Source organism: Callorhinus ursinus, unplaced genomic scaffold (genome assembly GCF_003265705.2).
Source record: "Callorhinus ursinus isolate GAN/ISIS: 27379988/994484 unplaced genomic scaffold, GSC_fseal_2.0 scaffold4, whole genome shotgun sequence".
Lineage (NCBI taxonomy): Eukaryota > Metazoa > Chordata > Mammalia > Carnivora > Otariidae > Callorhinus > Callorhinus ursinus.
The window spans coordinates 67,010,889-67,032,346 of record NW_027397066.1 but is presented as its reverse complement, the minus strand read 5'-3'; the positions used below and the strand labels follow the sequence as shown (position 1 = coordinate 67,032,346).

At 40.7% G+C, this 21,458-nt stretch overlaps 1 protein-coding gene, 1 long non-coding RNA gene and 1 other non-coding gene across 5 annotated transcripts in view; 2 read left to right on the top strand and 1 right to left on the bottom strand.

Moving 5' to 3' along the window:
- LOC141372626 (uncharacterized) overlaps positions 1–14,036 on the bottom strand; it is a 54,437-nt gene extending 40,401 nt beyond the window's left edge. Inside the window, exon 1 of the long non-coding RNA XR_012377964.1 lies at positions 13,669–14,036. This is a non-coding gene — a long non-coding RNA (uncharacterized lncRNA). The remainder of the gene's footprint in view (positions 1–13,668) is intronic.
- The window catches only part of LOC112835605 (placenta-specific gene 8 protein-like), a 24,639-nt gene extending 3,469 nt beyond the window's left edge, over positions 1–21,170 (top strand). For all 3 annotated transcript variants that reach the window (XM_025887118.2, XM_025887119.2, XM_073891869.1), the window contains 4 exons: positions 13,087–13,215; positions 14,761–14,885; positions 19,184–19,298; positions 20,962–21,170. In XM_025887118.2, the coding sequence (XP_025742903.1) occupies positions 13,116–13,215; positions 14,761–14,885; positions 19,184–19,288 (330 nt within the window). In that variant the 5' untranslated portion in view covers positions 13,087–13,115 and the 3' untranslated portion in view covers positions 19,289–19,298; positions 20,962–21,170. The remainder of the gene's footprint in view (positions 1–13,086; positions 13,216–14,760; positions 14,886–19,183; positions 19,299–20,961) is intronic.
- LOC112836159 (small nucleolar RNA SNORA18) lies at positions 8,554–8,683 on the top strand. The gene has a single exon (XR_003211407.1). It is a non-coding gene; the product is annotated as a small nucleolar RNA SNORA18 (small nucleolar RNA).
- Positions 21,171–21,458: the final 288 nt, after the last annotated feature.

Below are 21,458 nucleotides of genomic sequence, written 5' to 3'. Positions count from 1 at the left end.
AAAAAAAAAAAACACCCATTGAGCATCTTGTCTGCTCCAGGCTCTGTAGTAGGATAAAAAGTTGACTGGCGAGCAGCGGCGCTGTCACCCTCACTCCAGTAGAAGAGAAGGACCTGAAAACAACTGACCTGATGGGAGTCTTTAGACATCTTAAATGCACTGAAAAAGTTAGAGTGTGCTCCCTGTCTATACCCTTTCAGATGTAAATAAGTATAAAGTCCAATATAATTATGATTATGTCCCTCAAGGGTTACATTTATTTGAGCAGGGAGGCTAAATATTTTTCTAAAATTTTCTCTCATTTATTTTACTTTATTGCTCCAGCTTTACTGGTGCCCTAAGGATGGGCTGAGTTTACCTCCTGGTTGGTAACCAACCTTAAGAGCACCTGAAATTGTTAGCAAAATGTAGAGGAAGTCCAGCGGCTTGAGCGGGCATCCCATGGTTAGCCATCAGTTTTATTGAGACATTAGCACTGAATATTGCATGGAAGCTCACTTGGGTTTAACTTGAGGGACTGAAAATGGAGACAAATGTGTGTGAATTTAATGGATGACCCTCTTAGCACATTGACCACGTTCTGGAAGAATACATCTGGAGGCTTTTGAGAAAAAAATATTTTATAATCAAGTGTTTGTAGAGTCTGCTGCCTTTTCCCTGAACTAAAATTGTCAACATTTAAGTGTTTCATGGCCACGAGTAACTGTATTTTCACTGAAGTTTTGAGATCTATTTACACCAACTAGAAGACTCAAAATGGTTGTGTTGTTGTCCTATAAAGTATTGTATGGGTCCTGCTCAAGTTTTAGATTACAGACACCACCCAAACTCAACAACCTGCAAGTTTTGATAGTTGACTTTATGGCTAAGGACCAGCACTATCTTAGCCTGCTTTACTTCCATCATCGGTACAAGTGGTTGACAAGGGGGGGGCGGATTGGGGTGGAAGGGACGCTTCCACCCACTTACAATAAAACAAAATTTAAAATCACTTAATGAACTTCACTGTTTAGCCAAATTAAAAAAAAAAAAAGTCTATTGGCGATGTTCTGTACTGGAGTGGATGCAGCTATTGGCTATGTTGACTTACCAGGTAAGGGACCTCTGGCCCGCATATTTAAAAAGGACAGGTAATTCCAATTCAAATATGAGTCACAGTAAGATTTAAAATAGAGTGCTATGCTGCATAGCTCTTCTAGTTCTTTTAGCCAAAATATTAAATCTGAGACATCTACAGGACAGCTGTCCTGTAGATGCAGTAGATGCCAGATAGGCTAAGCATGGGAGAGCCAAACTCTCTGCAGGTCCAGTTGCTGGTGATACCCTCTTCTCCTTTTGAGATTCCTCTCTGCTGAACTCCTACTGGAGACAAAAGAGTTCCAGGAAGGACATGAAGAGAGAAACAGAATAAAGGCAATACATGAGTCTGGGGAAATAGACCATTGTCTAAGTGAGGGATCTGGTTTTAGTTGAGGGATTTTAGGATATTTGCATATGAGTTGTGACTTTTAAGTTAACTCAAAGATTGAGTCACTCAATAATATTTTAACCTTTAATTCTGCAGACAGAAATAAATTGTGGGATGAGCTGGAAGAATTCCAATTAAACTCTTTCTTAGAAAGAAAGACCCTCTCTGCTCTTCTACACCAACTCAGGAGTCATAGCAGGGGTCTTAACTAATCAGATAATAATTCTGAGCTAGAGCACAATGATTGGCTATCACTTCTAAAAGAGATGAATGCTTGCTCCCCAAGTGTAATAAACAGCAAGATCTACCCTGTAGGAGAAATGGATTTATTGCCATATTTAGGAGAATATTCATTAAAACATAGTCCTGTGCATGAATTATTTTTTATTGGACTAAACATAAGGACATACATCACAAATTTCAATAAGGTTCATTTTTGAATGGTGGATTTATGAGAGATTCTTTTGATATTTTTGTGATTTTTTAGAATATCTTCATTGAACATATTATTTTGACTAAATTTTTATAATTATACATGTTTGCAGTAAAAATTTAGGTGGTAGGGGAAATTTGAAACTGGGGGGGGAAATGTGTGTTTTATTTTTGTGTAAAAGACTTAAGCTCCACTACTTCAGTACTCAAATCTTCATTTCGGCTAGACTTTCTTTAATACGGTGATTTTCAACCCTCACCACACCTTGGAGTCACCTGGGAAGCATTAAACATATCCACTCCAAGGCCACTAACCCCCTCGCCCAGACCAATGGGTCAGAATAAGAGTGAGGCCAAGTGGTTGATATTTGTAAAAGGTCAACTCTTTGCACTATCTACGATTCCATGTTGCAGTTCTTTGATCTCCATAACACTGCCCAGGAAGTTAGTTATTTAAAATTGGACTCCAAGGGTGTTTTACTGCCTTTTTTTGTTGCCACAGTGAGTAGGTTTTGCTAACACCTGATATAAGCATTTTCCAGATTCTACAGTGCACAGTTTTGGGACTTTGATCACTCCTCTGCTCACATGCAGCTCATTAGTACATGCAGAAGATATACCTCTTAACAAAATAGTATCTGCTTCTTTTAAATGCTCATTTAAATGTCAATTGTAGTCTGTATTGGCCATTTTTCCTTTCTCAGTTTCCCCACTGTTCACTTGCTAAAGCAGGCCCAGAACTGGTTTCTGAGGAAAACAGGCCTTCTCACAAATATGCCTTTAGCTTATCTCCATGTTGAGTTAGGATGGCCATTAGCTCACCTCCATGCTACACCAGGGTGCCTTCTATTCAGCTGTGTGGCCTGGCTGCATCATTTCATTTTTATAACCATGCATTTCATGCATTTGCCTTTATAACCATGTCTTTCCTTCTGCATACCTGTTCCTATGCATGATAAGCAGCCCTCATGGGAATCTGAACTTGGGTTCTCACCAAAGACTTCTAATTCAGACCCATTGGTGCCCAATTTTTATCAAATCCTAGCTGGTGAAAATACTGCTCATGAAGGGTTTCCAAGAATATACAACCACATGTCTCTCTGAACAATCTACATTTTAAATCTGATTTTTAATCCTGAATCATCCAGATGATTAGAGAGAGAAGGAGTTCCCTGGGATCATGTTAGCTGCTCATCGATCGCTCTCAGTGAATCTACACCAGCATTGCCCTTTAACCCTATAGTAGGAAATAAGTTCTCAGAAATCACTGTTCTGTTTATTGTAAAGATACTGTTAAAGGCTTTGACCACCTCATGTCATATATCATCTCCTTTTTGAAGACCTTGATGAGAAATTTCTCTAGGTGTCAGTCTATTTTTATTTTATACACATGGTCAATTTCCTAAATGTTTGTGTTCCCTCTTTGCTTTGCCTGGCAGGGAGCCCAAAACCTCATACACAGCCCATGTCCAACACTGTACGGGAATCTTAAAGCATGTGCTAAATTTGCTCCAGACTTTATTTTCCCTGTGACCGATTTCTTCATTTTTCATTTTGTATCTTGTTTTATATGTAAGTTTGTAAGCTGCTCAAATCTTCTTAAGAACAAGATGAGAGTACGAATCAGAGTTTCTCAGCCTTGACACTGTTGGGCCAAATAATTTATTGTTGGCCCAAGGGGGGATTTTTATTTTTTATTTTTTTATTTTTTTTATTTTTTATTGTTATGTTAATCACCATACATTACATCATTAGTTCTTGATGTAGTGTTCCATGATTCATTGTTTGTGCATAACACCCAGTGCTCCCTGCAGAATGTGCCCTCTTTAATACCCATCACCGGGCGAACCCATCCCCCCACCCTCCTCCCCTCTAGAACCCTCAGTTTGTTTCTCAGAGTCCATCATCTCTCATGGTTCGTCTCCCCCTCCAACTTACTCCCCTTCATTCTTCCCCTCCTGCTATCTTCTTCTTTTTCTTTTTTCTTAACATATGTTGCATTATTTGTTTCAGAAGTACAGATCTGTGATTCAGCAGTCTTGCACAATTCACAGCGCTCACCATAGCACATACCTTCCCCAGTGTCTATCACCCAGCCACCCCATCCCTCCCCCCCCCACCACTCCAGCAACCCTCAGTTTGTTTCCTGAGATTAAGAATTCCTCATATCAGTGAAGTCATATGATACATGTCTTTCTCTGATTGACTTATTTCACTCAGCATAACACCCTCCAGTTCCATCCACGTCGTCGCAAATGGCAAGATCTCATTCCTTTTGATGGCTGCATAATATTCCCCAATGGGGGATTTTTAAATGGGGAGTTTGGAGGAAAGAATGGGAGGTGCATCCTTGACCTCTATCCACTAGCTGTCAATAGTAGTTCCTGGTACTGGGAAAGCACCTTTCACTTGACAGATTTATCTCCAGCTTTTAGGGAAGAAGGGCAAGAAAAAGAGGTAAAAATGACCTTCCAGCTTCTGCCATTTTCTCAAAGTCCTTCAGCTTAATAACATTCAACATGCCAAGCTGCCATATTTTAGGGTAGTGGATCCTGAACCCCAATACTTAGTATTTTCTAGGATATGTGCAAGTCACTGTTTGGGGGGGCCCAGACGACTGAAGCCCACTTTTACCCTCAGAAAAACCTGCAAACAAACAAAAAAAGAAAACAAAATAAAAATAAAAGTGCTCAGTTTGCACATCTCTGTATCTCATATCTCAAGTTAATGTAGCTTCTGAGGGATTTCCCGATGACCCTTGGGGAAAGGAAGTGGAGATACTATTACTGGCATTTAAACAAAAAAGGCACAGAGGTAGCCAAGTACCTAGTGTAGCTAGTGCCCAGCGTGCGGACTCCCGCGTCCAGCAGGCTCTCCACCATATCATGAGAGTGTTGAAAAAGTTGAGCAGGAAGACAGGCAAATCCAACTTGGAGGATTAAGAATGGCTTCATGAAGGAGGTGACATTTGAGATGAGATGTTAACAAGTAAGCAGGTAAACAAGGGACAAGAGCTCAGGGCAGGAGCGGGATGGAGGGAATTCTTGTAGACTGGTGAGCACTGTGGTCTGACTGGATAGATAAGGGAAGGAAATGGTAAAGGACTGGAAAAAAATAGGATTGGTCCTTTTCCGAGGGCACCCTGAAATGGTTCAGGAGGGAACGGGCATTCTTCCCCAAGAGCCATGTATGCCTGACAGCAGGGTGACAAACTTTAAGACAAAAGTAGCAGAGAAGCTGAATTAATTAGGTCACCAGAGAGACTAGTGATGGTAGAAGGATGAGAGACCTAGGAGGATCCAGTGGATCCTGTGCTCTTTACCCCCAAGTTAAATGTTTTAGTGGGCAAAAATCTTTACTTCCTTAATGAAAGTAGGATAAAGGACTCTCTGTTGTCAGAAAAATTCCGAGTCGAGCACTATTAAATATGCAAATACTCCTGAGAGGGCTCCTACTTTAAGGATAACAAAGCACAAGCACCATATTTAACAAAAGGGGAAATGTTTTGGAGTAGCTTTTTGGTTATAGAAATTGTTTAGCTTCAATTAGGAAATGTCATAACTTCAATTACACACAATTGACTTTAAATTTACATATAACATAGTTTTCCTTGTTTTGGCTAAAATTTTCAGAAAATGATGTGATTGGTGGTATATTAGTCAAGGATCCTATTGTGATACAGGCAAGGCAGGGCTCTGTAGGTGATCCTCATAGCTGGCTCCAGAGGCAGATCAGACTCAGGATTAGCAGCAGGCCTGCTTTGGTGCTTCCGGGTGCTGGAGAAGCTCAAAGAGGGAGATTTTTGGGGAGGAGCAGGATCTGAGTGTGTCTGGGGAGAGAGGGAAGGCTAGAAGCCAGATACTGGTAAGCGAGGAAACTCCTTTCCAATCCAAGTCTATAAGGAGAAGGGATATATCCTCAGCTAAGGCCCAACGTGAGGGCTTCACTAAGTTGGGCAGAATGCCCTCCTGCCACCACTCCATCACCGTGGACAGTGACCAGCGGCTTTTTGTTTCCAGATATTATTTAGTTTAAATTAAGAAATGTCATCCTTTCAACTATGCATAATCATTTTTATAACTGAGAGTTTTCAGGGTTTGGCTAAAATTTCAGAAATGACTTTGTAGGAGAGAAAAACTAATTTACCCTCTACCCTTCTAAGTTCTCAACTAAGGCCCCTGGAAGAAAAGACAGATTAAGAAGAGAAAAACAGAAGTTGATTACACATGTATCTCATATACATGGGAGAGATGAAGGAAAATGAGTAACTTTCAGAGGTGGTTTAGAATTCAGGCTTAAACACCAGCTTCAGCTAAAGGCACTAGAGAGAAAGTGCGGGGGGAAGCCAGTTATGGGGAGGGGAGCAGGAAAATAAGGGTAAGATTTGCTATGCAGATTTAATTCCATAAGTCTTAACATTGATTAGAGTCCCTTGTGATATAGAGTCATCCCTCTCTTTCTGATAGGAGAGTGGGACAGTTACAAATGGAAATTTTCCCTTATAAATGTAAACTTCCCTTAAGGGTAACTTTGACTCTGTTTTCAGAGCTTCTCCTGTGTGTGCTGTTTCTCAAAATAATGGACTCAAAATAACTCTTATGCCAAAGAGGCATATTTTGGAATGGCATTTTCTGGTCTATATGCAATAGGTACAAAGACAGAGTCCCCATGTGATGCAGAGAAGACAGAATTCTGTTTGAGACGCAGGGTAGTGGGATAAATGGTTCCAGATGCAGACTCAGAACTAGCATTGAAAGACAGGCCTGCTGGGGGCTGTTTGGATGCTGGAGAAGCTCAAAGTGACTCAAAGCAGGGCCTTCCCAATTGACTTTATTTACTTTGCTTTTCCAGAAATGGGTTGCATATAACCCATGGAATGATCTAGTAGAAAGCTGAAAGCCAGAAGGAAGTGGACAGAGGAGAAAGGAGGGATGGAAATAGAGGGAATGAGGAGCCTGGGGAAAACCAAGGTGAGCGATATTCAGTGGTTTGGTGGATCCCATCAACAAAGCTGAGAATGGTTGAGAGAAATGGAGCCTATGCAGGCCCGAGGCCAGTCAGTGCGACTCCTCCAAAGATAGGACTTGGAAGACAGGACTTGGTAGAATGGAAGAATATCGACTTTGGCTTCAGCTTACCTGCCTGGGAACCTGGCTACGCTGCTCCAGGTATTTGGTTTCAAATTAGGAGAAAAGATTGTTATGAGGCTAGAATCCCATCACGAGCCTAAGATTACTTAACATGGAAACTGGCAGTAGAAACTGCTCAGGAAATTTCAGTTTCTTTCCTTTGTCCATGAATAAACAATTGCATTCCCAGAGGAAATGCTCTTCTAAGAATTTAGATAGAAAAATCATAAATCATGGCCACCACTAGGGTCCTTGGCCTCTGCTCACTCCCTGGTGGGAGCTGCAGGGTGCAGCTTCCTGCACAACCTAAGAAAGCCCCATTGTTTTGGTTTCCCCTACATCAATCCCATTCCTGTAAATTGGGAGGCAGAAACTCCCCCACCCACCATGATATTCTCTAATTCCAAAGTTATTCCGAAAACCCTCCAGATAAATGGAGAATGCCCAGTTAAATTTGAATTTCACTAATGGCTTTCTTTAGTTGAAATTTGAATTTCAACTAAAGAATGAAAAATGTGGGCGCCTGGGTGGCTCAGCCAGTTAAGCGGCTGCCTTCAGCTCGGGTCATGATCCCAGGGTCCTGGGATCGAGCCCCACATCGGGCTCCCTGCTTGGCGGGAAGCCTGCTTCTCCCTCTGCCTGCCATTTCCCCTGCTTGTGCTCTCTCTCTCTCTCTCTGTCAAATAAATAAATAAAATATTAAAAAAAAAAAGAATGAAAAATGTTTTAGTATAAGTCTGTCTCACATATTGCTTGGGACTTACTTATTCAAATTTAACAGAATCTCCTTTATTTTTTCCCCTAAATGTGGCAACTCTATTTAATCATGTAATCATAATTTCTGTTTTTCTCAGTCTTATGCCTAGGCTTCTGCTTCCCAGATTCTTGTAGCACCTTATGGGTAAAAAGAAAGATGGTGGCATCACCAGGTATTGACAAGGACGTGGGAAAAATGGAACCCTCATCCATTACTGATGGGAATGTAAATTGGTACCACCACTTGACAATACTGTTTGGCACTATCTACCAAACCTAGGACCCAGCAGTTCTACTCTAGGTGTAGACACAACAGAAATACATACCTCATCCACCTAAAGATATGTACAAGAATGTTCATAGCACTAGGATGCTGTTCCTAATAGTCCAAACTGGAAACAATACAATGGTAGCATGGATAAATATGTTGTTTATATCTATGTGATGATTTATTATATGTCAATAAGAATAAATGAATTATTGCTGTATGCTACCTGGTTGTATCTCACAGTCCTAACTTTGTGCAAAAGAAGCCAGACACAGAAGAATAAATAGTGCATATAATTCAACATGTGTAAGGCTCAAACACAGGCAGAGGCAGAAGGCCTTCCTAAGAGAGTAAGGAGGGCTTCTGTGGTGCTGGTAATGTCCTTCTTCTTGAATCAGGCTGTGGTACAAGAACTGTTCACTGTTAAATTCATCAGTCATGTTGACGATTTTGGCACTTTACTGAATGTATATTGTACTTCAGTTAGAGGTTTACTGAGAGTTGAGGTCTATCCCGATGGGACTCTTTCTGTAGACCCACATGGTTGGAAACCCCTCTAGAGTGTATGTGTGGTTTCCTTTGTTCACAGAACTATGTGTTAGATCTGGGGGAAGGAACTGCAAGACATCTATCTGCTAAAACTATGTGAAAGACCTAATAGTCACATTTTTAAAATCTTAGATATTGGTGTATCCCAACAATCTGTACAACTCTAGGGTGTGATAGTTTAGGGGTGAGTATGATTTGAACTCATTCATGTTTAGAAGGTGTTTGAAACTGAGAACCAGGCAGATCCATCTACTCTGACCCTAACCATGGCCCTAAAGTAAAGAAATTGGACCCCAAAGATTACAGGTGGGGAATTTTTGAAGTATGTCCATATTCAAGTGGAGATCAAAGAAGTCCAACTGAAAGAAAGAACTCTACCACTTTGAACAAATTTCTTTTTAAAAGGGCTATTTTGAGGATTATGATTCTGACTTTGGAGGAACTATGGTGATTAGCAGTGGAAAGAATCACATGTAAAATTCCTTAAATAAAAATTTATTGACTTTAAATTTAAAAAAAAGTTTATTGAAAGAGAAAAAAAAGTAGAATTGAAGGGTTGCACTGTCCACATAGGAACAAAAGCAGAAGGAAAAGAGGCAGGTGGGTGGGAGGGGAACGACTAGCAGGAGGTGCCACACAGGAGAGGGATTTCAGAACAGGATGTGAACAAATCTATGGGAAAACCGGGGCATGTAATGATCCCTGAGTTCTAGCCTTTGAAACATGTGTGACTAGGAAGCAACGTTTTAGGTCCCATTCCTCACAAGGACTGCTTGTCTGGCTACTGTAGACCCGGTTTTTATACCCCTGGGAAACTGAATCAGACACCATTAGAACCCCTCCAGAAGCTCATGCTTCATGATGCCCTTGATGTTTTCGAACCATGGTTTCTCAGCACTGTTGTTGACATTTGGGGATAGAACTTTATTTGTTGTGGGGGCTGTCCTGCGTTTTGCAGGATGTTTAGCAACATCTCTGGCCTCCATCCACTAGAATAACCATAGCACCTCACCCCCAATTGTGACAACCAAAAATATCTCAAAGCATTGCCAAATGTCCCCTGGGGGCGGGGGGTCAAAATAATCCTGGCTGTGAACCAGTTAACTGAATGTGTATGGTGGAACTCTAGAGGAAGTTTTTGGGTTTTTTTGCATTTTCTTCCTCCTTTACTTTTTTAAAATAATTTTTTATTGTTATGTTAATCACCATACATTCCATCTTTAGTTTTTGATGTAGTGTTCCATGATTCATTGTTTGCGCATAACACCCAGTGCTCCACGCAGAACGTGCTCTCCTTTATACCCATCACCGGGCTAACCCATCCCCCCACCCCCTCCCCTCTAGAACCCTCAGTTTGTTTCTCAGAGTCCATCGTCTCTCATGGTTCGTCTCCCCCTCTGACTTACTCCCCTTCATTCTTCCCCTCCTGCTATCTTCTTCTTTTTTTTTTTCCCTTGACATATAATGTATTATTTGTTTCAGAGGTACAGGTCTGTGATTCAACAGTCTTGCACAATTCACAGCGCTCACCATAGCACATACCCTCCCCAATGTCTATCACTAGAGGAAGTTTTTGAGTGACTGGGTTCAAGATACTAAAAATACATCCCTAGATAAATACACACGAGCACACACATACAGACCAACAGGCGTACTTCAAAGAAAGCAAAGTTAGTCACAAACTGTCCACCTCCCTATAGTTCCAAAATTTGCCTGGGAAGGGACACCTTAAGAAATGCTTACCTTTCCTTCCCAAACAGGTCTTGCTCACTTTAGCTGGCCAAGATTCATAATCCCAGATTGAGAAACTCCTTGGAAATAAGCGTAACAGCTTTGGAATCCCAAGAACTGAATTCAAATCCCAGCCCTGCCACTCTGTCACTGTGGACGTGTGACTTACTTTCTGTTTCTTTCCCCTTCATCTGTGGCTTTGTGGAAGACATGCCTCATGTCCTCATCTATAAATTAAGGATGTTGGACTAGCGATCATGACTTTTCCTTGGCCCTGGCATGTAACCTTTTTGGGAATTTACAGGTTGAAAAACAGGTGGTAAGAGTCCCTGTGTTAGATTAGGAATTAAATTAATTGACCTAACACACACAATACAATTTAGGATAGATGTGATTTGCATGTAGGGCAATCGCAGCAGATGCCCATTTCAGGATTCCTATCAGAACTGATTCTCCAGCCTGCTCACTGGCATTTTTTTTTTTTTTTAAGATTTGATTTATTTATTTGACACAGAGAGAGAGTGAGAGGGAACACAAGCAGGGGGAAACGGCAGGCAAAGGGAGAAGCAGGCTTCCTGCTGAGCAAGGAGCCCAATGTGGGACTCGATCCCAGGACCCTGGGATCATGACCTGAGCCGAAGGCAGACGCTTAACCAACCAACCATCCAGGCATCCCTGCTCACTGGCATTTTGTTTTTACACTAAACACAGCAAATTTTATACTTACTGTAAACTAGTGACTACAACAAATAGATATTTCCAGGGCTGTACAAAGGGTAACGAAGCACTGGAGGAATAGTTAAGATAGAGTCTTTGCCCTGGAATAATTTTTAGGGTTGGGGTCTTGAAAAGAACTTTAACATAGTTTTCCATTTTGGTACGTTGGCTAAACTGATTTGTGTGGTTATGTGAACTTTTTCACCCAAAGCATTGATTCTTCTAAGAAGTAATTTTCTATTAAGAATACAGCCTTACTGGTATATTTTTCTTTTCTTTCTTTAATGATACACTCGCAGCAGGAATAGCTATATGTACCTTTCGTGTCATGCTTTTCCCAGTATATATTTTGAAGGCATTGTATCATTCATCCTTGAGACCAGAAGTATATCTATAACATTCAGTATCGAACAACACATTACCCGTGCAATTTATTCAACTTTTGTAACTATTTCTCAGGTAGTAGATTGAGTTCACATCATGTGCCCACTCTGATTGGATGATAGTAGGAAAGATATCATAATCCTCCTAAATAATCAGAGAGGAGAAAGATCTCTGGACTCCAATGAAATGTTTATCTAGCCCCATAGTTTCAACCATAATTCCGGGTGCAAGGTGACAGTAATTATAGAGCCTTCTCAATCTGGTGTTTTTCCCTTTGTGTCGTAAAGCAGGTTCTTGATAATAAATATTAGAGGCAGCCTTTTAACGCGGTCAGAATGCCCTGGCTTATATTATTCCATAATACCTCCACCCCATTTGTAGGGACTCACCTAGTGGGGTAATCAACTGATCACAGCCACGATCTCAGTGGAGAAAAAATCAATCAGGAAAAAGAGCAGGGCAGGGGAAGAGCTAAGAAGACCGACTGGTAAGGGCTGAGTGAGAGGGAAATGACCTGTAATCAATCAGTGGTCCGCAGAGCTGTCTGCATCACAGTCGCCTCTTAAAACTTTTACTCGCCCAGGGTCCACCCCAGCTACTGAATCAGAATCAAGTATGTGTGTTTTCAACCAGGCACTAAGGATGAGCCTAGTGCACAGTCAGGACTGAGATGCTCTCCGGGGGCATCTTTGATTGGGGCCCTCCCTGGCAACAGGGAGGGGCAGGTGGACAGATAATGGGGCCGGATGTTCCTTGTACCTGGCTACGGGAAGTGTTAGAGGGAGCAGGGTCGAAGGCTACAGAGCACAGCATATGGTTAGATATGAAGTAGTAAAGAAGAAAGTTTTAACATTAACCCTTGTGAAACCAAATACATTATCTCCCTTGGGAGTTCTGAAAACTTCCAGGAGACTTCACTTGATCACTGGATGAAATCTGAGAAGTATATAGGCACCACTTTGTTTGAGGGACACTATTTCTTAGTGGCTTTGCAACTACTGGATTTTTCTGTGGAAGCTTGAAATCCACCCCCCATTTTTTTTTTTTTTTTTTTTTTTTTTTTTTTTACAGATTCTGGCCTGATGATTTCACAAAAAGAAGTTAATCTTTTTTTTTTTTTTTTTGTAACCGAGGACATCTGTTAAAACTTTAGCTATCAGGATACCACTAGCAATTACGGAATGAGGACTGACATTATCTAGAAGCATCAGTGTAATGACAACTTTTTTGGAGAAGTAAAGAACTTTATCTCACCAAGTTCTTAAGGGGCAATTGAGATAATGTCTATGCAATAGCTTTGTAAAAGTCATTACAATCACTATTAAATAAAACACCTCATGTGCAAAAAAGACATTGTTCAGGAGGGTTATCTTGAAATAGAAAAAAAAATCTTGCTGATAAAAAGAAAAAAGGGATCAGAGAAAGGGGCAACAAAACCCCCCAGAAAACCTGTGGAAGGAACCCTCACCCCACTTCCTTGATGTTTCTCATTACCAAGTATCGATAATAGTCCAGAAATGTCTTGCTAAGTCAGTTGAGGGTGGCCACCCCAATCAAGAGAAGTGTGATGAAATGTCTTCTCGACTGGGGTCTACATGCTATCCAACCAATACTGGTAGGTGTTTGATACCTTTTTGATTTTGTTTTCACAGGCAGTGCCCTTTGGAACTTAGCCATAAAAATGAATCCAGTCGTTTCGCAGCCAGGATATGGTACAGGAGGTGTGATGAATAGTGACTGGCAAACTGGCATATTTGACTGCTGTGATGACCTGGGGATTTGTAAGTGCACCTAATTATTGCTCCTCCTCGACTCCCAGAATGCAGGTTCCTGACTTAATAAAACCCGTCTAACTTTTCCTGTCACTGAGCTCCTGCTCTACTGTCCAACTCGGAAGTCACAAGCTGCAAGCCCATGGGTGTATTTAGCCACCGGATGTGTTTTGTTTGTCCTGTACATGATGAACTCGCTTCATGTAGTAATTTAAAAAATACAAGGAAACATATGAAAATAAGATTTCACATAAAAATCTGGCTTTCCAATCTAGATTTCCAACTCCTCTCAAAAATTGGAAAATGTGGGAAGATGAGCCTTCATCACACATGACAGAGTTCAGCTGCTGCTTAGCATGAGCTAATCCCATTAAAAGAGATTCTCATTCTACAGTTTGCCGTATTTATTTATGCCCGCTATTGGCTATTTTGTGTTTTTCTCCCATCCATCACTCATTTTACCTGCATGATCTTGAGTTTGTGCTCCTTGTTGAGATCAATCGCCATCTGCCATTTTTCACCTCTTAGTATCACCATGCTCTTAACACATGCTCCAGCTTGTCTTCTACTTACCTCTCCCTTTTCGGACAATGCCATTCTGTGTTTTCCATCTTTCAATGCCATTCTTGCAACTCTTGTCACTGTTCCATTTCAGAAAGCACTGCAGCCTTCTACTTCTTTCCCACTACAAAACACACTTTGGTATGAGAAGTTTTTTTCTTATTTCAGAGTCTCCTGCCATATGGGTTGCAGACATTCTCTGTGGGGCTCATCTCGACATCATGTGTGAGAAACAGCCTCCTTTTTTTGTGTATGATGGAAGTGCCAGGTTCTTTGGAGATAGCTTTTTGCTTAAAAACAATCAATCAAAAAACCACTGACTCTCTTATCGTATCTAGGGTACAGCCATACTGCAACTCCACCCCAGCACTTTTCAAAATAGACTTTTACTCAAAGCATATTTGAGAACAGTTTCCTGTTTGTTGTTATTTTCTTGGGCCCTTTCTGTGCCTTGCAGAGACTCTTTAAAGTGAAACTGTGCTCAACTTTTTAAACAACTGATACCAATATCCCTTAATTTCTGCTTGCTTTCATCCTCATAACGATGATAGAGTCCTTTTGCCTGAATGACCTTCTAGAATCTATTTCCACTCTTTGTCCCTAATGATTCTTCACTCAGTGTTTTCTGACCCTCAACCCCCTCCCACGGTTTTTCGAGGGCTTCTCAGATACCCTGACGCCACAAACTTCCTCCCCAAGCATGACCCAGAGGTAACATGGGCAGGGAAGAGAGAGAATGTGAGCACGCTCAGATTGGCAAGGCAGGAACTTCTGCAATTAAATCGGACCTGGTACAGTGACTCACAAATTAGCCCCAATTCCTCCACGGAGGGCTCTAGCAGCAAGACATAAGGAGCCAGATGACAACATTGTTTTCTCTGAGGGCCCGTGAAAGCCATTTCCTGAGCCAGCATCTTTTTGAAAGAGGTGTGATTTCTTTGAAAGCATGATGCCTTTCACTAACTCTTCTGTGTGGCTTCCCCCTGCACTCAGGCCTCTGTGGGACTTTCTTTCCCTTGTGCCTTTCGTGTCAGATCGCCTCTGACATGAACGAATGCTGTCTGTGCGGAGCGAGTGTCGCTATGAGGACCTTGTATCGGACGCGATACGGCCTCCCGGTGAGTCCCCTGCGCGCACCGGGACACACAAGCCGGGACACCTGAGGACTCCCTTCGGGCTGACCACATCTGCGCGATTGCCCCCCTCACCTTCACGGCTTCACCCTAATCTTTTCTCTACTCCCATCCTAAATTTTTGAAGTGATTGACAGGAGCCGCGCTGCTGCCCATACCGTGGAACGTATTAGTAATAATATCTTATGTTGTTCCTGTAGAGGGGTCTCTGAAACAGTTGCTGGAAGTGAGTAGGTGAGGAATGGAGAGCCTTTAGCCTCTCCCCGCTTTGCTCAGCCGGACCCAGGACCCTGCAAATCTGCAGGCTGGACGATAGTTTGTTAGAAAGCCTTGGGGAGAAAATGGGTGTGTGGTAGATCCCTTCCGAGCTGGTACATCTGCCTCATAAGCCAGTGTTCATTCATTCAAAAGGGGTTATTGAGCATCTGGGCTCTGGCTAAGTCATAAATTGGTATTCATTCATTCAAAAGAGATTTGTCCTGAACATCGGACATGCCCAGTACTATTCCAGATCTAGGCACCTCAGTGAACAGAGCAAATCAAAATCCCTGTCTACATGTAGCTTACATCCTTTTTCTTCTTATTTTTTTAAGACCTTTATTTTAACATAGTTTCAAACTTAAGGAAAAGTTGCAGAAATAATAAATGGGGTGGGGGGAAGAGAAACGATGCAAGGAATTCCTGAATATCCTGCACCCACATTCCCCAAATACTAAAATCTTGCCATCTTTGTTTTATTTACTCTTTTTCCTCCACCTATTTGTCTATTCTTTTTTTCCTGAAACATTGATAGGAAATTACAAACTTGATGTCCTATTACCTCTATTACATCATGTATTTTTTTAAAAGATTTTATTTATTTATTTGAGAGAGAGAGAATGAGAGATAGAGAGCAGGAGAGGGAAGAGGGTCAGAGGGAGAAGCAGATTCCCTGCTGAGCAGGGAGCCCGACGCGGGACTCGATCCCGGGACTCCAGGATCATGACCTGAGCCGAAGGCAGGCGCTTAACCAACTGAGCCACCCAGGCGCCCACATCATGTATTTCTTAATAACAAGGACATTCATTTATATAACCATAATACAATGATCAAAATCAGGAATTTAACACTGATACAGTACTATTAGCTAATTTGTGGATCTTTTTTAAACTTCCAATAACATTCTGTGGATGAGAAGAAAATCAATCTGGGATCACACATTGTATTCAATTGTCCTTCCTCTTTAGTTTCCTACAATAAGGAATAGTTTCTCAGTCTTTCCTTGTCTTTCTTTTCCCCCCAAATACAGATCAGTTATTTTGTAGACTATCCTTTCAATTTGTTGTGTCAAATGTGTCCTCACAGTTAGACTTAGGTTTTACACTTTGGCAGAACCTCCATAGAACTGATGCAATATTTGCTGTGCTTCCTATCAAGAGGCACATAACATCAGTGTATCCCATTATGGTTGTTGTTTACTTTGATTACTTAGTTAGGGTAGAGTCCACCAGGATTCTCCACTGTAAGTTTGCCATTTTCCCCTTTATAATGAGTAAGGACCATGTAGAGAGATGTAAATATCCTATTGCTCATCAAACCTTCACCCATTGGGATTAACATCCATTAAAGCTTCTCACCTGAACTAGTTACTACTATGATGGTTGTCAACGGTAGAGCTTACACTCTAATAGGAGAAGATCGCTACACTGTAACTAAGTAAAAACCTTATAGGATGCTAATAAGTGGTACAGAAAAAAAAAACAAAGCAAAGAAGAGGGATAAAGAATGTTGAAGGGTTCTAATTTTATTTTATTTTTTTCAGCATCATAAAATATATTTTTATCTGAGCAAATTTTATCCCAGGAATGCAAAGATGGCTCAATATCAGAATATTCTACTTACAGATTCAAAAAGAAAAACCATATGATCATCTCAGTTGATGCAGAAAAAAAGTTCAACAAAATTCAATGCCCATCCACATTTTTAGAAAGGGAATTCTACTTTTAAATAGGGTTATCAGGAAAGGCTTGGTACAAAAGTGAAAGGATGAGAAGATGACCCCTCTGGGGAAGAGCCAGGCAGAAGAAAGAGTGTCACCGAAGGCTTTAAAGTAGAGTTTATCTGGAATGTTCCAGAAACTGCAAGGGGCCAGAGAGGCAGGAATAGAATGAGTGAGAGGGTGGGGGTAGGATGTCATAGAAAAAGGTGACATTAGAGCAAGATTTAGAAATTCTAGGGCCTCAAGAAACCATTATAAGGACTTCCGCTGTTACTCTGAGTGAGCAGGGAAGCCACTGAAAATGTTTTAAACAAAGAAGTGACATGATGGATTCTTTTCCTGGAAACATAGCCTCTGCCCCACTCACTGCTCCCATTGCAAGAGGAGCACGTTATTAATCTCCCTAAGCCTCGACCCCCTCACAGCTAAATGATCACAACAATACCTCCCCTTTAATGGGGTAGAAAGAATCATGTGAGGTAATGTGTGGAAAGGGCTTAGCACAGGACCTGGCAAGTAATAAGTGCTCAGTAAACAATCACTTTTATTTTTATTCTTTTCTCAGAGAATTACTCAGCCATTTCCTCAGAGCAGAGGTGTGTTCAGGGCCCTGGCCTCATTTCTCCTGTGTGCTTGCTCAGCTACCTGACTTGCTCAGCACTCAAGGCTGCTCTCATTCATGCTACTCCTAAGGCAGCATAACACACAGGGGTTCTTAACTTTGTGCCTTGACCTTGAACTTCCTGAATTGTATGCAGAGTGTCATGTATGGGTACTTATGTGTATGGTGTGATGGTAAGGTTCTCAAAGCAGCCCAAGACCCCAACATGGTGTATAGGAAGGGGCACTTAACTGGATCCTGGAGATAAGACTTTGGGAATAGCTCAGCATGTTCTCTGATAAATCATGTGGTGGCATCAGTTTTCTCATCTGTCATGAGGAAGTTATGCAAGATGATTTCTAGGTCTAGGATTCTAGATATAGTAGGTTTCCTCAACATACAATGCAGCAGTATATTTATAGACAGTGTATCTCTATTTCCTCCTTAGAACAGACCTAAAACTAATTCCCACGACTGATTTGTATCACTCAGGCTCTCTGTTTTCTTTCCCTTTCATATCTGTGCAAATTTTTATGAGACTGCTACAATGCAGCCTCTCTGATCTGCCCCTCCCTTCATGAATACAGCCAAGAGAGCATCTCTTTGGCCAGGGCACAACCTGTGCAGGAGAGAAGGAGGAAGAAAAGAGACAACCACTGATTGTACTACCATGAGCTGGGATATTATTCTGACATATATTTGCTCATTTACTACTCGCAAACTCTTATGGTGTGGAAATTGTTACCGCCCTTTATAAGTATGGATTGGCTCTTTGCCCCAAATGCTTACTCTGTTACATGACGATCAAAATCACTATAGCAATGGGAAAAATTTTTTTTCATTAAAAATAAATCACTCATAATCTCACCATTTAGAAGCTCCTAACTATACACCACACCCCCGCCCCACCCCACCCCACGAGCTCACAGTGTAAATTGGGAATTATAGTAAACTCAACATTTAAAAACATAAATGCTGTCAAATAATGGAGCTCAAAATTATTTCAATCTGTCAAGACATGCAGTAATAAAACCAGGTTATCAGACTATAACTCCCTGGTTCCCTCAGTGACTCATGCAGCAGAATAGGAATCCCTTCAAGGGCATGTCTTCCAGAAGGTCATTGAGGACCCAATTGGACCTTCCATTGAGAGGGCCCTCAAATCCTTGCAAAGTACCCTATTCCATGGCTTTCCAAACAATAGTCATTTTTTTCTTTCTTCTTTCCACCATAATTTATGTATCTCCCCTTTGCTCCAAACTTCTTCCATTGCAGAACTTGAAAGATGTCAATGAAAATGGCTATAGAGGGATACAGTGTGGGGCCTCATCTGGCTCTGCTCACAAACTACAGAAAAATTGGTGCATTTCACAACAGGCTTTAAAGGGAAGCATCTCAGAAGAGATGTTAGAGGATGAGGCCTTTAGTCATAACCTGAGGATCAGTTAAAATCATGTCATATATGGTTAAGGGCACTGGCTTGAGAAAAGAAAGACCAAGTGCCACTACCAATTTGTTATGTGTTCTGAACAAATCATTTACCTTCATTTGGGTCATCAGAAAAATGGGGATAATGAGAATTCTCACGATAACCAGGGACATAAAATATACCTTTTAAAGAGTTTTGAAAAGCTATGTAAATGCAAGGACTTGTGTGACTATATTTATGGGCTCCATGTGGATCCACTGTTTGTTTTTTAACAGGGATCTATTTGCGGTGATTTCCTATGGCTGAGTTGTTTCCCTCTATGCAGCCTTTGTCAACTCAAGCGAGATATTGAAAAAAGAAAAGCAATGAATGCTTTCTAAAAGGTGCTTGGTAAGTTGGTGGGAATTCTTTGATTTAAGAGTATCAAAACAAATGCTCAATAACATCCTTTATTTCCTTGGTCCTCTCTCACAAATACATGAAACATCCCTTACAAAATGGAGGATAAATGATTTTTAATTGCCAGCCTACACCAACAGTTGGTAGTCAGCTTCCATGGGTTGAGAGGGCTAAACCTGGAAGGATAGGAAAGAATTCTGAGGTTTGTTAGGCTGTCTGCCATGTGATGTACCAATGAGCATGCCCCATATCAACCATGTGTATCTTAACTAGATCATGATTGGAAGTAGTCAAGATAGGTGTGTGACCAGACATTCATTTCCCTAAGTCTAGTTCCTAGGTATGCTGCTACCAACACTAATCAGTTGAGGTGTTAGATACTAAGTGTGACTGTATAATGTGCCTAGTCCGTGTTCTTGACAACACCAGAATGTTAGTATAATAATCCTTCCTCCAAAGTGATGGGAAGCTATTTTAGTCTCCATAAATTCAGTGTGAACATTTCACCCAGTTATCCAAAATTCCTAAAGCCCTTACTATGAAGAGGAGTTACTGACTTTTTGGTGGCTGTGTTGTCGAAGTTGGGTAGCCTCTCATTTACCTATTTCCTAGTTCCCCTAGTCACATTTTTAATCTGAGTATCTGTTTCTCTCAGACATGCAGTCTGTTTACTTGTCCTGTCTTTCCATCTCTTATTTCTAGTCCCCGTGGAATTTGCAATCAAAGTTTAGTTTTCACCTGGAAATGACAATTATCTATAAAATCCTTTCTCCCAAGAGGTCTCTGGGAGTGTTTGATCAGGATGGCACATTCCTGTGTAGAATAAGTTGTCACTGGTGCGATCTCTTTCTTAGTTATTTTGCCACATGCCCCACAAAATGGTGTCTTCTTCACGAACATTTTAGTTCATTTCATATTGCATTTTTGTATCCTAACATTTGTCTTCTGATTGTTTCAATGGCTTCCTGGAATGACTAAAGTGCTTTACTCAGTTTCAGGCAGAGTCAAGATGGGGAGTTTTCTTATCATTCTTTTTCCTCCTTATATTCTACCTCCTGAGAATTGGCTGTTGTCTCTCTTTGCAAGCGGTGACATTTGTTAAAAGTCCTATATTAACAACTTGACTCAGAATTTGATGCCAAAGTAGCCCTAAGGCAAGGAGGATGTGACAGTTTACTGGTACAGTTAATGAAAATGATTGTTTGGTGTTCTCTGCCTTTTGGAGACTCCTACCTTGCATGGTTGATGACCCATTGACATTTGATAACAGAAGTTAACTCTGGCAGTCTACAGAGCATTCTACTGGTTCCCTCAATCACCTAACAACAATGCTTGACACCTAGTAGTCACTTAATAAATATTGTGGAAGAATAAATCAATGCAATTTTCAAGCAAGGAAGCATAATGAGACCCTAACCTAGGAGACTCATCTGAATCTTAACTATTGATTGTGACTCTTTCTAATAGATTGTACTGAATCAGGGGCCATGATTTGATGTAGATCTTAAATATGTAGCAATTTGGCAGTAAGAGATGGGTGGAATGGAAGTTTTGATATTTGGAACAAGATAATGTAAAGAAAGATGAAACTGATAAATCCTAATTTGTTCATTCATTTATTCTCTCCTTTTTTTTTTTTTTCTGATTTCTACAGGTCACATTCACAATGTGGTGAAAGAAATCCTAGAATCACATACTGCATCTGTTGAGTACTATCTCACCCCAAATCTTAGAAACTAATTCAACTAATCATATGGTTTCCAGTGGCTTCAAGACATTTTAAGTTTCTAGTTTATTTCAAAAGAAATACATTTCCAGTGCTGTTCTCTAACATGACTGCTATTAAAAAATTAATGTCCTCAACATTTCTTGTGTCTTTATTTTTTTATTTAAATTCAATTAGCCAACATATAGTACATCATTAGTTTCAGAGGTAGTGTTCAGTGATTCATCAGTGTCTTTAAATACAGCTTTATGAAAAGTTACAATATAATTTTTAAAAAAATGAACCCAAATTTGTCAAAATGTTAAAGCTGAATGATGGGTACATGGAGAGTCTTTTTTTTTAATTTTGAAAATTTTTTTTTTTTTTGGAAGTATAGTTGGCACATAAAGATTCCTTATTCCACTTTTCTATCTTTATATATGTTT